This window comes from Scardinius erythrophthalmus, assembly GCF_964197995.2.
Source record: "Scardinius erythrophthalmus genome assembly, chromosome: 3".
Taxonomy (NCBI): domain Eukaryota; kingdom Metazoa; phylum Chordata; class Actinopteri; order Cypriniformes; family Leuciscidae; genus Scardinius; species Scardinius erythrophthalmus.
Genome location: NC_138223.1, coordinates 61,087,195 through 61,104,353, shown reverse-complemented (window position 1 = coordinate 61,104,353; position 17,159 = coordinate 61,087,195). Strand labels below are relative to the sequence as shown.

Sequence of the window (17,159 nt, the reverse complement as noted above, 5' to 3'; positions counted from 1 at the left end):
ACCACACATTCAAAACAGAATAGAGTTCAGCCTTGTGCCTTTCAGACACTGCCGACTGCAATCTCAGCTGAGAGGCTAAGCAGGGGTCTTGTTTATTAGATTATTTGTTCGAATTACATTACATTACATTACATGTTCGTATGTACTTTTAGTTTCTACCTTTTTTTTCTCATTACTGTAATTCCGTAAATTACTACAGACTATTGAAGCAAACTGCTAATTTTCATTTACCTTAAAGAATTGTTATGTTCTAAAAATTTAAATAAATCATGTGAAAGAATGTCACTCTTTTCTTTGAAGAAAATATTACTTTCTGAAATTGTCACTGAACTTGTTCAAACTGTAAAGATGAAAAGTTTGTATTTTCTGTATTGGTGTTTGATGCTAGTGTTTTTACTCCCAGTGTGTTCTGAGTGACAGTGTGTGTGTGTGTGTGTGTGTGTGTGTGTGTGTGTGTGTGTGTGTGTGTGTGTGTGTGTGTGTGTGTGTGTGTGTGTGTGTGTGTTCTGAGTGACAGTGTGTGTTATCTCAGTGTGTTCTGAGTGCCAGTGTGTGTTATCTCAGTGAGGGTTGTGCAGTGTGTGTTCTGAGTGACAGTGTGTGTGTGTGTGTGTGTGTGTGTGTGTGTGTGTGTGTGTGTGTGTGTGTTCTGAGTGACAGTGTGTGTTGGTAGTGCAGACTGTAGTTAGAGTTTTGCACATGTAGCTACAGTTGTGCTCACTGTCGTTTAGCAATCGGAAAAAAAAAACTGTAATATTTATACATACAAATCAATCCCCTTTTAATACACATTTTTATTTCAATATGTGTTTTCTACAGTCTGGTTATCCACATTCATTAAGTTGTATTTTCTAATGTCATGTATAAAGCAGGAATGTGTGAGGGCCGGATCCTGCCCGTGTTCCCGTTCAGTGTCCCGGATGTGTCCTGTCCAAGGGTTAGCTGTCCCGTCGCGGCGCCATTCATCCATTCTGTACATCTGTACGTCACCCTTCAACAAACAGTGTGTGTAATAATGTTTTTCTGCTAAGATGTTGAGAGCAGTGTTGAGGAACCGATTCTACTGGAAGAGTGCTTTCATAACTCTGAGAGAACGTTAGCTGGAGTTATGAGAGCATTCCCTGTTAGCTGGGATGTGTGTTTCTCAGTAAAGTGTATAAATACTAACACCAGTTAACGAGTTAACGCATGTACAGAGCTGTTGTTAAAGGGCACCTATTATGCAAAATTCACTTTTACATGGTGTTTGAACATAAATGTGTGTTGGCAGTGTGTGAGCAAAACCACCCTAGAATGATAAAAATCCACCCAGTAGTTTTTTTACTATCTCAATAAATCATAAGCACTGTCTCAGAACACCCTGTTCTAGATTTCCCTCACTGTGACGTAGAAATGAGCTAAGCCCCACCGACGTGATTTGATTGACATCTGGTTTTGGCATAGACCCCGCCCTCGGTGATCTGCATCCTCCATTGTTTCAACGACAGCCGGTAATGTCTCCTAAGAAGTGTAGGTCTTCCGTTGTGGGATGTAAGAATGGACATACTAGTCTTCACTGACATCAGAGCCACTGAAAACGCAGCGGATGGATTTTATTTATGAAGAAAAGGCGCCACTTAAACTTCCTAAATACGAGAATCATGTTCTGACTGACTGTTTAGTGAACGAGGGTCAAAGTTAATCCTCAAGTGTGCATGTGTATGGTTTTTGCTCATACTGTTCGCAATCCAACGTCACCTCCAGAAGAAGTAAGTGTATTTTATTATTTTTGAGCAAATAGTCATTTAAATCGATGTCAGCCAGTTCAACAACAAATGCGTCTAAAGCTATTTATTGTCGTCGTCATAGGATGTCTCACCAAACAACGTCAGACTGTTTTATGTCATGTACATTATTTTTTACAGCAATAACAAATGTAAAATGAATACCTCTCATAAACGTCTATCTCCCTACAGCATTTGTTTTCTGGTTCTGTAACGTTAGCCATCTTCTCATATTTGCCACATAAGCGTGTTTGTAAGTTAGTTTAAAAAAATGCGCGAAAGTTTTTGTGTGTGTGTGTTGCACATCCATAATTGCAAAGGGGACGCGATTAAAACTTTGTAAGTACATAAATGTATCAAACAACCATTCCGAGACGTTCAGTCTATTCTCATTCGTGTTTATTCTGTGCCGGAGTCTCTTCATCATCTGGGTCCAGCAGCAGGGCGGGGATATGCAGCTCATTTACATTTAAGGTGGTATAGACCAAAAACAGGTCTTTTTAAAACAGGCCCCAAAAATGACATTTTCAAATGGTTATAATAAATTAACTGTGGGGAATTTTGTGCTGAAACTTCACAAATACATTCTGGGGACACCCAAGACCAATATTACATCTTGTAAAAAGGGGCATAATAGGTGCCCTTTAAATGTGTGAAGTGCACACATGAGAAACACTGTGTTAATGAGGAAATGAGTTTGTCATGAAGAAATGAACAGGAAGATGTGTGTCACAGGCGAGCAGCGATGAAGACGCTCAGCTGGATTCTGCTCATGTGGGGTAAGAGTCTCAGACATTCAGAAACTGCATTATCATTTAGTAAATACTGATTTTTAGGTTTTGTGTTAGTCAGTGATTGTATGAATGAACAATATTACAAATCTGCTGTGTTCATTTATGTTTTCTTTTCATTTTACATTTATGTTCACTTGTCTGGTAAGGGGTGATGGAGTGTGTGTGTGTGTGTGTGTGTGTGTGTGTGTGTGTGTGTGTGTGTGTGTACCTGGTACTTTCTACGTTCTGAAAACCTAATGTCCCCACAAAGATAGTAATACCAGTATTATACCAGTATAATTTTTGACCTAGTGGGGACATGTTTGGGTCTCATGAAACAGCTTGTAAAGATCTCTCAGCCACACACACACACACACACACACACACACACACACACACACACACACACACACACACACACATACACATACACACACATACACACACGCACACACCTACACACACACACACACACACACACACACACACACACACACACACACAGACACACACCTACACACACACACACACACACACACACACACACACACACACACACGCACACACACACACACACACACACACACACACACAGACACACACACACACACACACACACACACACAAGGGCAGAAAGCGATCATAAGGATGTAGTGTAACGATGCCCAGTTCCAGGAATGCACTAATATTTTGTTGGTACCAGTTTATAACAATTATCAGTTAACACTAAGTTGTCAACACTTCGGAAAAAATTATAATTCGTCGTTACACTACATCCTTATGCATCGCTTTCTGCAGGATTTTTTACGGGCTTTTCCCAAACCACTGAAGTGACGTCGACGTCCGGGTTAGCGGTAGCATTGGCAGTCAGGCAAGTGTTATTTAAGTAAACTCCTGATGTACTTACAAACTTTCCAATGCCTTGTTCTATGAGTACAGAACCTATTTGTACTACTGTAGAAGTTTGGTACCATTCTGGGCATTATTAGTGCGCTAATTTACCAGATACATCATAGGATCCATTAGCGCCTGCACTAAGCCATCCGGCTGATATCTCTAAATAAGCTCTAACTTTAATAATGTTCGACCAAGGTAGAAAAGGCTTCTGGTGGGTGTTCAGCTCGAGGTCATGGTGCAAAGGACCCTAGGTTGATTTTACTCCAAACCATCCCTTTAAGTAAGTTCAGTGATGGTTCAGTTTATGTGAAACCCCAAGGGGAAACCCATGTCACATGATCAGGTGTACATGTGGGTGTCTTCATACCCTGGTGATGTGGAAGAAGCCTTGGTTCTGGTCCCAAGGTCCAAAAAGAGGCAAAACCTTCCCCCTGGTTTTATAAACACACAGTTAAATCAGCCAGAGAAAATATAATGTTAGAAAATCAAGGGTCAAGAACCCAACTAAAGCAAACACTGATCACCATAATGGTGGCATCAAACCTTATTATTTTCTTCTTTTTTTTTTTTTTGTTTTTTTTTTTTAAGAAAAATGTGTTATTTATTTTTTTTTTCATTTTATTTATGATTTTTGACAGCTTACAACAACATAGCACAATGAAACTTCTCTCTGCTGTGCCTTTTTTTTTTTCAAACAACAACAACAAAAACCCCAACATAGAAGACAACATAATTGGACATTTAAGGTTAGCCAATTAAGCAGTTTAAATACCATTAAACAAAACCAACAAAAGACAAACAAAACAAAATATAAATAACTAAAAATAAAATAATAAATAAAATAAAATAATGAGTTTAACTGATAGGATCAGATTTTTAGCAGTTAAGCTATCACATTTAAGACGTGGCTGATTTTTCATGACATGGTATAGTGCACATTTTGAAAGTTTCCATATATTTTAAGAATGGCTGCCATGCTTTATTAAATTTAGACAATGAACCAGTTACAGTACATCTCATCTTTTCCATGTTTAAAAACCTCATAATGTCAGCGATCCATTGGTCATGTGTTGGGGGATGTTCCTGTTTCCACCTTAAGAGTATGAGACGCCGCGCAAGCAAAGAGGCAAAAGCTATAGCGTTTGAATAATGTTTAGTTAAAGAAATGTTAGAGGGTACTACCCCAAAAAGTGCAGTCAAAACAGAGGGAGTGAAATTAACTCTATACACCTCAGAAAAAGTGTTGAATATAGATGTCCAATATTTATTGAGATTAGGACATCTCCAGAAGGTATGTAAAAGTGAACCAATATCTGCTTTACAGCGATTACACATTGGATCACTATCTGGATAAAATTTAGCCAACTTCTCCTTAGAAATATGCAAACGATGAAGGACCTTAAATTGAAGGAGTCCATGTCTGGCGCAAATAGAGGATGAATGTACCCTCTTCAGCATAGAGTCCCAAAGATCATCTGATAGATTTATCGCCAAATCTTTTTCCCAGTGAGCTTTAATAATGGAGAGAGAAGGGGTGTGTATTTCTAACAGTAAACAGTAAATTTCTTTAATCACTCCCTTCTTACGAGCATTTATATCAAGAATATTATCCAGAGGAGTTATCTCTGGCAAGTTAGGAAAGGTTGTGAATCTACTAGCTATAAAATGGCGTATCTGCAGATAACGGTAAAAGTGAGTACCAGGTATATTAAATTGGTCAGTCAACTGTGAGAATGAAGCAAAAATTCCATCTATAAAAAGATCTTTTAAAGTCTGTAAACCTTTACTGCTCCAAGTCTCAAAAGCCGAATCATTCAAGGAGGGTGGAAACATGTGATTTGAGCACAGAGGTGCTTTCCTTGATATCCCAAATAGACCAAATTTCTTCCTATATTGTACCCAGATTCTAAGGGAGTCATAAAGCAGAGGATTGTGTTTATATGTGTGCAATTCTAAGGGAAGTGCTGAGCTCAGCAGAGCAGGTAAAGATGTTTTCCCACAACTAGATGCTTCAATGTGCACCCAAGAGGGAGTTTCGAAATTTGAATCACTAAACCAGTAAAGCATGTTACGTATATTAGCTGCCCAATAGTAAAGTTGAAAATTTGGTAAGGCCAGACCACCTTGTGATCTAGGCCTTTGCATAAACTCTTTGCGTATACGTGCTATTACGTGTTTATCTAAAGTAACAAAAAACTTTTTTGGTAAATAGAGTGGAATACACTGGAATAAATATAAATACTTTGGTAATATGTTCATTTTTACAGAATTGACACGGCCAATCAGTGATAATGGCAAGTTATTCCATCTCTCTAGATCAGATTTTGTTCTTTCAGAAAGTGGGACAAAGTTTTTTTCATAGAGTAATTTATATGAGCGGGTTACATTGACTCCCAGGTAAGTTATATAGTCTGATTTAACCTTAAAGTGGAAATTGTCAAACAAAATGTTTTTTGCCTTAGAGTTAATTTTGAGTAACTCACTTTTGTGAATATTTAACTTGTAGCCTGATATACTGCCAAAGTTGTTAAAGATAGTGAAAGCATGAGGAAGAGACCCAAGAGGATCCGACACATATAACAGGAGGTCATCCGCGTACAATGAGAGTTTATGTTCTTGGCCTGCTCTATGGATGCCTTGGATCCTGTTTTCTGCTCTTAACTTGATTGCTAGGGGCTCAATAGACAAAGCGAAAAGAAGAGGGGATAAGGGACACCCCTGCCTAGTTCCGCGGTGAAGTGGAAAATAGGGAGAATAACAAGAGTTTGTCCTAACACGAGCCAATGGGGAAGAGTAGAGTAAGCGGATCCAGGAGATGAATTTAGGTCCAAAACCAAATTTATTAAGAGTATAAAACAAATAGTCCCACTCCACTCTATCGAACGCCTTCTCAGCGTCAAGTGATAAGGCAATTTCTGGAGTTGATGCTGACGGTGTGTTCAGTATGTTGAAAAAACGACGCAAATTGAACAATCCAAGCCTACCTTTAATAAAGCCAGTTTGATCCGGAGCTATTAAGGAAGGTAATTGCTGCTCAAGTCGAATAGCCAGAGTTTTAGACAATATTTTAAAGTCCACATTCAACAAAGATATAGGGCGGTAGGAGGAGCAGTCTAATGGATCTTTGTTCGGCTTCAGTAGTAGCGACACCGTTGCCTGTCGTAACGTCGGTGGCAGAGATTTTGCATTTAGAGATTCTATGAACATGTTGCGCAATAAAGGAGCAAGGCTATCTTTGAAAATTTTAAAGAATTCAACCGGAAAGCCATCGGGTCCCGGTGACTTCCCCCCCTGCATTGAACTTATTGCCATTTTGACTTCTTCAACAGAGATGCATGCGTCCAACTTTTCTTTAAATGTAAGATTTAAGGTTGGGACAACCAATTCATCAAAAAAAAATTATCGAACAACTCGGGTGAATGCAGGGATTCTGATTGATAGAGCCCAGAATAAAAAGATTGAAAACTCTCATTTATTTTTTGAGGGTTAGTGGTAATTTGGCCATTCTCGGTTCTAATTTCAGATATGAACTGTGTGGCTTCTGACTTCCGTAATTGGTGTGCTAATATTTTTGATGCCCTTTCTCCATGCTCATACCATAACCTTCTTGACTTGAAAATCATCTGCTCAGCCTGTTGGGACGAAATCATATTAAATTCAGTTTGCAATACCATCCGCTGTTTATACAAATCCGGAGAAGGGTTTGAAGAGTGCTGATTGTCTAATTGTGCTATTAGATCTGTCAATTCAATTAAACGTTTCTGTTTCTGCTTTTTAGCATTGGCGCAGTATGATATTATATGACCTCGTAAGAAGGCTTTTAAGCTTTCCCAAATAAGACTATAAGTCACATCTGAGGTGACATTTGTTTCCAGGAATAGCTCAATTTGTTTGGAGATGTAATCTGTAAATGAATCGTCAGACAATAAGAGAGGGTTAAGTCTCCAGACATATGCATGTGATTGTTCCGGAAACTTGAATTCTAAAATAAGTGGACTGTGATCTGATACAACTATGCTGCTATAATTACATGTTTTAACCTTATGGAGAATTTTTTTATCGACAAAAAAATAATCTATACGTGAATATGTTTGATGTACCGTTGAAAAAAAGGAGTACTGTTTAGCTAAGGGATTGAGAAGTCGCCAAACGTCCACAAGCCCATACGTCTGTAAGTAAGACTGTAAAGCTTGCGCAGATTTTGAAATTGAAAAAAGCTTCGGCGAAGAACGGTCAAGCACAGGGTCCATAACCGTATTCATATCCCCGCCGAGAATCAGGAAGTGACTATCAACCTGGGGCAAAGAATTTAACAACTTAGTAAAAAACATGTAATCATCCCAGTTTGGGGCATATATATTCGCCAGAATAAGTGGGGTATTGAACAATGAGCCAATCACGATTATGTATCGACCATTAGAATCAGCTATTGTATCGGAAACTATGAGGGGAGTATTTTTATTGATAAGAATCGCTGTTCCTCTAGCTTTAGCATTAAATCTAGAATGAAAAATTTGGCCAACCCAACTCCTTTTTAATCTTTGATGTTCAGAATTCTTAAGATGTGTTTCTTGAATAAACACCACATCTCCCTTAAGATTAGAAAGATGAGAGAGTACCTTATTACATTTTATTGGGTGATTCATCCCCCTCACATTCCAGCTTATAAAATTGACATGGGAGCCATTCTTAGTTAAAGAAGAAAGATTATCAGAGGGGATAGTCACCGTCAAAACCTACTGGAAGTAAAATATGACATACCACAAACAAAAAATGTTTAAGTAAATATAAAGAACACTCAACTGCAATCTGAAATCGTACATAAAAAAGAAAAATAACAAGGACATAAAGAAAACAACACGCAACATACACATAACCCCCCTTCCCCAAAAGTGCTGTCCCCAAACGACAAACACCAAATCCCTGAAGCATCTCTACTTCCTCTAAGAGATCCATTCTCCTTACGAAGGTCCCAAACCTATAAGAATAATAGCCTACACAACTCGTTCTAATTATATGATAAACTAAATGGAAGAAGAAGAAAAAAAAAAAAAGAAAAAAAAATTTTCTTTTTTTAAATAAACTTTTTTTTTTTTTTTTTTTTTTAATAATAGTTAGCAAACGTCTACTCTTTGAATAAAACAAAATAAAACCAAACAATATCTATCTTGTTCGATTTTGTAAGTAGTAATTCAGCAAATTTAAGTAGCTAAGTCAATAATAATAAGAACCTTGATAAATAAATGATGTTACTATGGTTTAGATTTTTCCTAACAGTGTAAAACGAACATTATAAGAATATGTAATCACGAAAGAGGCTTATCAAAGAACAAATATAAAGTATAAACAAACGTCTTGTAAACATAACTCGAACCTTTCACATGCCTTTCCCAAGTGAACTCACAGGCCGGTATATCTGGCAGCACAGTTACTCATCGTCCCCAAACTTAGAGGAATAGAAGTCTTTCGCAGCTGTAGGAGAATCAAACATCTTGGTTTCTCCATTGAAGGACACCTGAAGCTTGGCTGGGTAAAAAAGCCTGTAGCGCACTCCTTTCTCCCGGAGCATCTTCTTCACCTCGTTGAAGGCTGCACGGCGTTTATTTAGATCAGCACTATAGTCCGGAAAGATGAAGATCTGTTTTCCCTGATACTCCAAACGACCCTTCTCTCTGGCAAGGCGTTGTATTTGCTCCTTTTCATGGTAGTAGTGGACACATATGATGAACGGCCGTGGTCGTCCTCCCTCTGTGGGTTTACCCGCTGCTCGATGCGCTCTATCCAGGATAGGAGGTTTCTCCAGACCATTGGGACCACCCAGAACCTCATGCAGCAACCCAGCGATGAATCTGGTCGGATTGCGCTGCTCCAGGTCCTCCGGGATCCCCAGTAAGCGAAGGTTACATCGTCTCCCTCTGTTCTCCAGATCATCCACTTTTTCCTGTAATTTATCGTACTTGCTGCTGAGCGCTGCATATCGAGTCTCCATCTCCAATAAGCGGGCATCCTGGTTGTTGAGTTCGTCCTCGTGTTCGCGTATCTTCACCTTACATTCATCAAGCACTGTAGTTATGGGATCAACAGACCGCTTAATTTCTTCCCATAGACTGTCAGCCTCTTCTTTGATAACTTCTTTTACGATGTCACGGAAGGCCTGTAAAGTGCTAGCATCAATAGCACCTTTGCTAGCAGCAGCTGTGCGACTGTTAGCCTCCAACTCCGGGATAGTAGTCTGAACTGTTTTTGCTGTTCCTTTTGGAGGCATTTTGGACAAAAGTAGTTTCTCTGTTCCTTAAATCGTCTGATACACTGTCTCTAAACCGAGTTGAGTAAGCTAGTGAGTATTTTTAAGCGAAATGTTGGGACCTCATGGTTCGCACGTCTACTCCATAACGCGCCCCTACTGGTCTCCAAACCTTATTATTTTCAATAAAACATTGTTTCAATAAAACATGTTAATTCTCAATAACAACTTTTGTACACTAATGTGACAAACTGGTTTGTAATGCCATATTTTAATGGGAAAAAAATGAATCATAATTTTAATAATAAAAGACTGTAAAAATGCATCAGAAAAAACATGTTAATTGGTTAACGGTATTTAACCTTATCATATACGGTGAAAAACTAATAGATCTCATGGGACATTTCATGTAATTTTACAGTAAAAAACTGTTAAATGTATAGATTTTCTTATTTATGGATTGATAAAAAGAGAAATCCATAAACCAACCTTTAATATGTCAACCAAATCAAACAAGAATTTGAATCTTTGCTTTATACAATTTTCAGATTTCTGTTTTGGAAATCTATGCAAATATATGCATATTTGAATGAATGAATAGATATTTATATAGCGTGCTTCCTATGTACTTTCGTACACCCAGAGCGCTGTACAATCATGTCAGGGGTCTCTCCTCAACCACCACCACCAGTGTTGTTACAACGGTCAGCTGCAGGTGCCATAATGTAACCAACAGATGGCAGCCTAGTCTATCACTATTTCAATGGACTCTGTAATTCCCAGACTGTTTATCTGCAAGTCTGTTCCTGAGCTTTTCCTAGTCTGAAACTCCTCGAAGTTTCGAACCCCTTTATCCGGAAGTGACACTCAGACCGAACCGATGACGTATCCACACCCATAGATATCATATAATAAAGGCTAGAAGTCTCATCCACGCTGCTGGCCAATGGAGGTCGACGTCCGCACACGGCGGCCATCTTACCACAGGGCGCTCGCTCACTCGTAACATGGTGCATGTACTTTTAAATAACCATAACTTGCTCAATTTTCTACCGATTTTCAAACGGTTTGGTTTGTTATAAACGCCAGAGATGTAGCTATGACACTGCATACATATGAATAATTATGTTTAACATGTTTAAGCATTCAGAATTATAGCCACGTTAATAACGTTTGTAAGAAACCAAACCGTTTGTAAATCCGTCCAGATTTCAGCGAGATAAGAGGATTTGTGTGCGTGCTGATTACTCACCTTAATTCACAGCTTAATTCCCTGTGGTAAGATGGCCGCCGGTGATGCCGGAAGTGACTCCGCCGTAAGACATCTATCCTTTATTATATGATATCTATGTCCACACCAACCGAGTCAACCGAGTTTGTCATTAGTCACGTGATTTTCACGTTAACAACACAAGCCTCGAATCGCGGCTTCATCTGGCACGACCCTTTTTCTCAACACAAGCTCCAACGCCTCGGTTCAAATGTCACGTCACATCATTCAGTATAAAGTCTTGTTTGTTTGATTGTTTGTTTTGGTTGTCAGCATTTTCAGCAGTCCCTGGTTTCTTTACATTTATCTGTTCCTGAGTTTTGGATTTCGTCTGCCTCAGTGGATTATATTTGTGTTCGGACTGATTACATGTGCTTGACCCTTTGCCTGGTATGGACTATGACCTTGGTTTATATTTGTTAATAAACTGCGTTTGGATTCTTACTCTGCTGAATGCTGTCTTACCACCACAACCAAATCATTACAAGTGCGCAGCATCCACTTAGATGATGCGACGGCAGTCACAGTACAATGTACACAGTACTCTCGCTCGCCACACACCAGCTATAGGTGGAGAGGAGAAAGCAAGATCAAGCCAATCTGTTTGACGGGGATTATTAATTAGATAACATTTTAGAAAACTTGTAATACAATAACATTGCAATTCTTAATGTAATCAATCAACTGGGAAAATATGCTGATATCGGTTTGTTATGTTTTTTTGTTGCCTTAATAAAGACTGATTCTTAAGTCTTACAAAGCGTCTCCTGATGTCTCCCAGAGTACTCAACAGTCTCTCTCGCTTCTCCAGCGTCTCTTTCAGAGGCCTTCAATATCGACACAGAACATCCCCTGAGATTTAACGGCACGGCAGAAGATTTCTTTGGTTACAGCGTTTATCAGTCAGAGTTTGAAAACAGGAAACAGTGAGTGAAACACACACACACACACACACACACACACACACACACACACACACACACACACACACACACACACACACACACACACACACACACAAACACACACACACACACACTGGTTGCTAGGGTGTTCTACATGTGTTTTCTGAGGGTCTGATTGATTGTGAGGGTGTTTTTGGCAGGATCATCGTTGGAGCCCCATTAAAAGGAAACTCAACGGGTGAAATGTACAGTTGCACAGTAGATCTGCAGTCCTGCACACCACTGCTCTGGACAGGTATTCACACACACTATCTGTCACAATCTCCTTCACACACACTATCTGTCATGATCACCGTCACACACACTATCTGTCATGATCACCGTCACACACACTATCTGTCACGATCACCATCACACACACACACACTATCTGTCATGATCACCGTCTCACACACACTATCTGTCATGACCACCGTCACACACACTATCTGTCATGATCACCGTCACACACACTATCTGTCATGATCACCGTCACACACACTATCTGTCATGACCACCGTCACACACACTATCTGTCATGATCACCGTCACACACACTATCTGTCATGATCACCGTCACACACACTATCTGTCACGAACACCACCGTCACACACACTATCTGTCATGATCACCGTCACACACACTATCTGTCACGAACACCACCGTCACACACACTATCTGTCATGATCACCGTCACACACACTATTTGTCATGACCACCATCACACACACTATCTGTCATGATCACCGTCACACACACTATCTGTCATGATCACCGTCACACACATACTATCTGTCATGATCACCGTCACACACACTATCTGTCACGAACACCACCGTCACACACACTATCTGTCATGATCACCGTCACACACACACTATCTGTCATGATCACCGTCACACACACTATCTGTCACGAACACCACCGTCACACACACTATCTGTCATGATCACCGTCACACACACTATTTGTCATGACCACCATCACACACACTATCTGTCATGATCACCGTCACACACACTATCTGTCACGACCACCGTCACACACACACTATCTGTCATGATCACCGTCACACACATACTATCTGTCATGATCACCGTCACACACACTATCTGTCATGATCACCGTCACACACACTATTTGTCATGACCACCGTCACACACACTGTCTGTCATGATCACCGTCACACACACTGTCTGTCATGATCACGTCACACACACTATCTGTCATGACCACCGTCACACACACTGTCTGTCATGACCACCGTCACACACACTATCTGTCATGATCACGTCACACACACTATCTGTCATGATCACCGTCACACACACTATCTGTCATGATCACGTCACACACACTATCTGTCAAGATCACGCCAAGCACACTATCTGTCATGACCACCATCACACACACTATCTGTCATGACCACCGTCACACACACTATCTGTCATGATCACCACTGTCACACACACTATCTGTCATGATCACCACCGTCACACACACTATCTGTCATGATCACCACCGTCACACACACTATCTGTCATGATCACCACCGTCACACACACTATCTGTCATGATCACCACCGTCACACACACTATCTGTCATGATCACCACCGTCACACACACTATCTGTCATGATCACCACCGTCACACACACTATCTGTCATGATCACCGTCACACACACTATCTGTCATGATCACCACCGTCACACACCGTCACACACACTATCTGTCATGATCACCGTCACACACACTATCTGTCAAGATCACGCCACACACACTATCTGTCATGATCACCGTCACACACACTATCTGTCATGATCACCGTCACACACACTATCTGTCACGATCTCCATCACACACACTATCTGTCATGATCACCGTCACACACACTATCTGTCAAGATCATGCCACACACACTATCTGTCATGACCACCATCACACACACTATCTGTCATGACCACCGTCACACACACACTATCTGTCATGATCACCGCCGTCACACACACTATCTGTCATGATCACCACCGTCACACACACTATCTGTCATGACCACCGTCACACACACTATCTGTCATGATCACCACTGTCACACACACTATCTGTCATGATCACCGTCACACACACTATCTGTCATGATCATGTCACACACACTATCTGTCAAGATCACGCCACACACACTATCTGTCATGACCACCATCACACACACTATCTGTCATGACCACCGTCACACACACTATCTGTCATGACCACCGTCACACACACTATCTGTCATGATCACCACTGTAACACACTATCTGTCATGATCACCGTCACACACACTATCTGTCATGATCATGTCACACACACTATCTGTCATGATCACCACCGTCACACACACTATCTGTCATGATCACCACCGTCACACACACTATCTGTCATGATCAACACCGTCACACACACTATCTGTCATGATCACCACCGTCACACACACTATCTGTCATGATCACCACCGTCACACACACTATCTGTCATGACCACGTCACACACACTATCTGTCATGATCACCACCGTCACACACCGTCACACACACTATCTGTCATGATCACCGTCACACACACTATCTGTCATGATCACCGTCACACACACTGTCTGTCATGATCACCGCCGTCACACACACTATCTGTCATGACCACCGTCACACACACTATCTGTCATGATCACCACCGTCACACACACTGTCTGTCATGATCACCGCCGTCACACACACTATCTGTCATGACCACCGTCACACACACTATCTGTCATGATCATGTCACACACACTATCTGTCAAGATCACGCCACACACACTATCTGTCATGACCACCATCACACACACTATCTGTCATGACCACCGTCACACACACTATCTTTCATGATCACCACTGTCACACACACTATCTGTCATGATCACCGTCACACACACTATCTGTCATGATCATGTCACACACACTATCTGTCATGATCACCACCGTCACACACACTATCTGTCATGATCACCACCGTCACACACATTATCTGTCATGATCACCACCGTCACACACACTATCTGTCATGATCACCACCGTCACACACACTATCTGTCATGATCACCACCGTCACACACACTATCTGTCATGACCACGTCACACACACTATCTGTCATGATCACCACCGTCACACACCGTCACACACACTATCTGTCATGATCACCGTCACACACACTATCTGTCATGATCACCGTCACACACACTGTCTGTCATGATCACCGCCGTCACACACACTATCTGTCATGACCACCGTCACACACACTATCTGTCATGATCACCGTCACACACACTATCTGTCATGATCACCACCGTCACACACACTGTCTGTCATGATCACCGCCGTCACACACACTATCTGTCATGACCACCGTCACACACACTATCTGTCATGATCACCGTCACACACACTATCTGTCATGATCACCACCGTCACACACACTATCTGTCATGATCACCACCGTCACACACACTATCTGTCATGATCACCACCGTCACACACACACTATCTGTCATGATCACCGTCACACACACTATCTGTCATGATCACCACCGTCACACACACTATCTGTCATGATCACCACCGTCACACACACACTATCTGTCATGATCACCACCGTCACACACACTATCTGTCATGATCACCGTCACACACACACTATCTGTCAAGATCACGCCACACACACTATCTGTCATGACCACCATCACACACACCATCTGTCATGACCACCGTCACACACACTATCTGTCATGATCACCACTGTCACACACACTATCTGTCATGATCACCGTCACACACACTATCTGTCATGATCATGTCACACACACTATCTGTCATGATCACCACCGTCACACACACTATCTGTCATGATCACCACCGTCACACACACTATCTGTCATGATCACCACCGTCACACACACTATCTGTCATGATCACCACCGTCACACACACTATCTGTCATGATCACCACCGTCACACACACTATCTGTCATGATCACCGTCACACACACTATCTGTCATGATCACCACCGTCACACACCGTCACACACACTATCTGTCATGATCACCGTCACACACACTATCTGTCAAGATCACGCCACACACACTATCTGTCAAGATCACGCCACACACACTATCTGTCATGACCACCATCACACACACTATCTGTCATAACCACCGTCACACACACTATCTGTCATGATCACCACTGTCACACACACTATCTGTCATGATCACCGTCACACACACTATCTGTCATGATCACCGTCACACACACTATCTGTCAAGATCACGCCACACACACTATCTGTCATGACCACCATCACACACACTATCTGTCATGACCACCGTCACACACACTATCTGTCATGATCACCACTGTCACACACACTATCTGTCATGATCACCGTCACACACACTATCTGTCATGATCATGTCACACACACTATCTGTCATGATCACCACCGTCACACACACTATCTGTCATGATCACCACCGTCACACACACTATCTGTCATGATCACCACCGTCACACACACTTTCTGTCATGACCACGTCACACACACTATCTGTCATGATCACCACCGTCACACACCGTCACACACACTATCTGTCATGATCACCGTCACACACACTATCTGTCATGATCACCGTCACACACACTGTCTGTCATGATCACCGCCGTCACACACACTATCTGTCATGACCACCGTCACACACACTATCTGTCATGATCACCGTCACACACACTATCTGTCATGATCACCACCGTCACACACACTATCTGTCATGATCACCACCGTCACACACACTATCTGTCATGATCACCACCGTCACACACACTATCTGTCATGATCACCACCGTCACACACACTATCTGTCATGATCACCACCGTCACACACACACTATCTGTCATGATCACGTCACACACACTATCTGTCATGATCACCGCCACACACACTGTCTGTCATGATCACGTCACACACACTATCTGTCATGATCACCACCGTCACACACACTATCTGTCATGATCACCGTCACACACACTATCTGTCACGATCACCGTCACACACACTATCTGTCATGATCACCACCGTCACACACACTATCTGTCATGATCACCGTCACACACACTATCTGTCATGATCACCACCGTCACACACACTATCTGTCATGATCACCGTCACACACACTATCTGTCATGATCACCGTCACACAC

At 41.6% G+C, this 17,159-nt stretch overlaps 1 protein-coding gene across 4 annotated transcripts in view; it reads left to right on the top strand.

Annotated features, from left to right (window-relative positions):
* Nucleotides 1-2,437: 2,437 nt before the first annotated feature.
* The window catches only part of LOC308687557 (integrin alpha-L-like), a 78,369-nt gene continuing 63,647 nt past the window's right edge, over nucleotides 2,438-17,159 (top strand). The window contains exons 1-3 of one of the 4 annotated variants that reach the window (XM_081360166.1): nucleotides 2,438-2,542; nucleotides 11,759-11,873; nucleotides 12,053-12,147. In XM_081360166.1, coding sequence (XP_081216292.1) covers nucleotides 2,509-2,542; nucleotides 11,759-11,873; nucleotides 12,053-12,147 — 244 coding nt within the window. In that variant the 5' untranslated portion in view covers nucleotides 2,438-2,508. Of the gene's footprint in view, nucleotides 2,543-11,685; nucleotides 11,874-12,052; nucleotides 12,148-17,159 lie in introns of all 4 variants that reach the window. The other 3 variants (XM_081360167.1, XM_081360169.1, XM_081360168.1) reach the window with 3 other exon arrangements.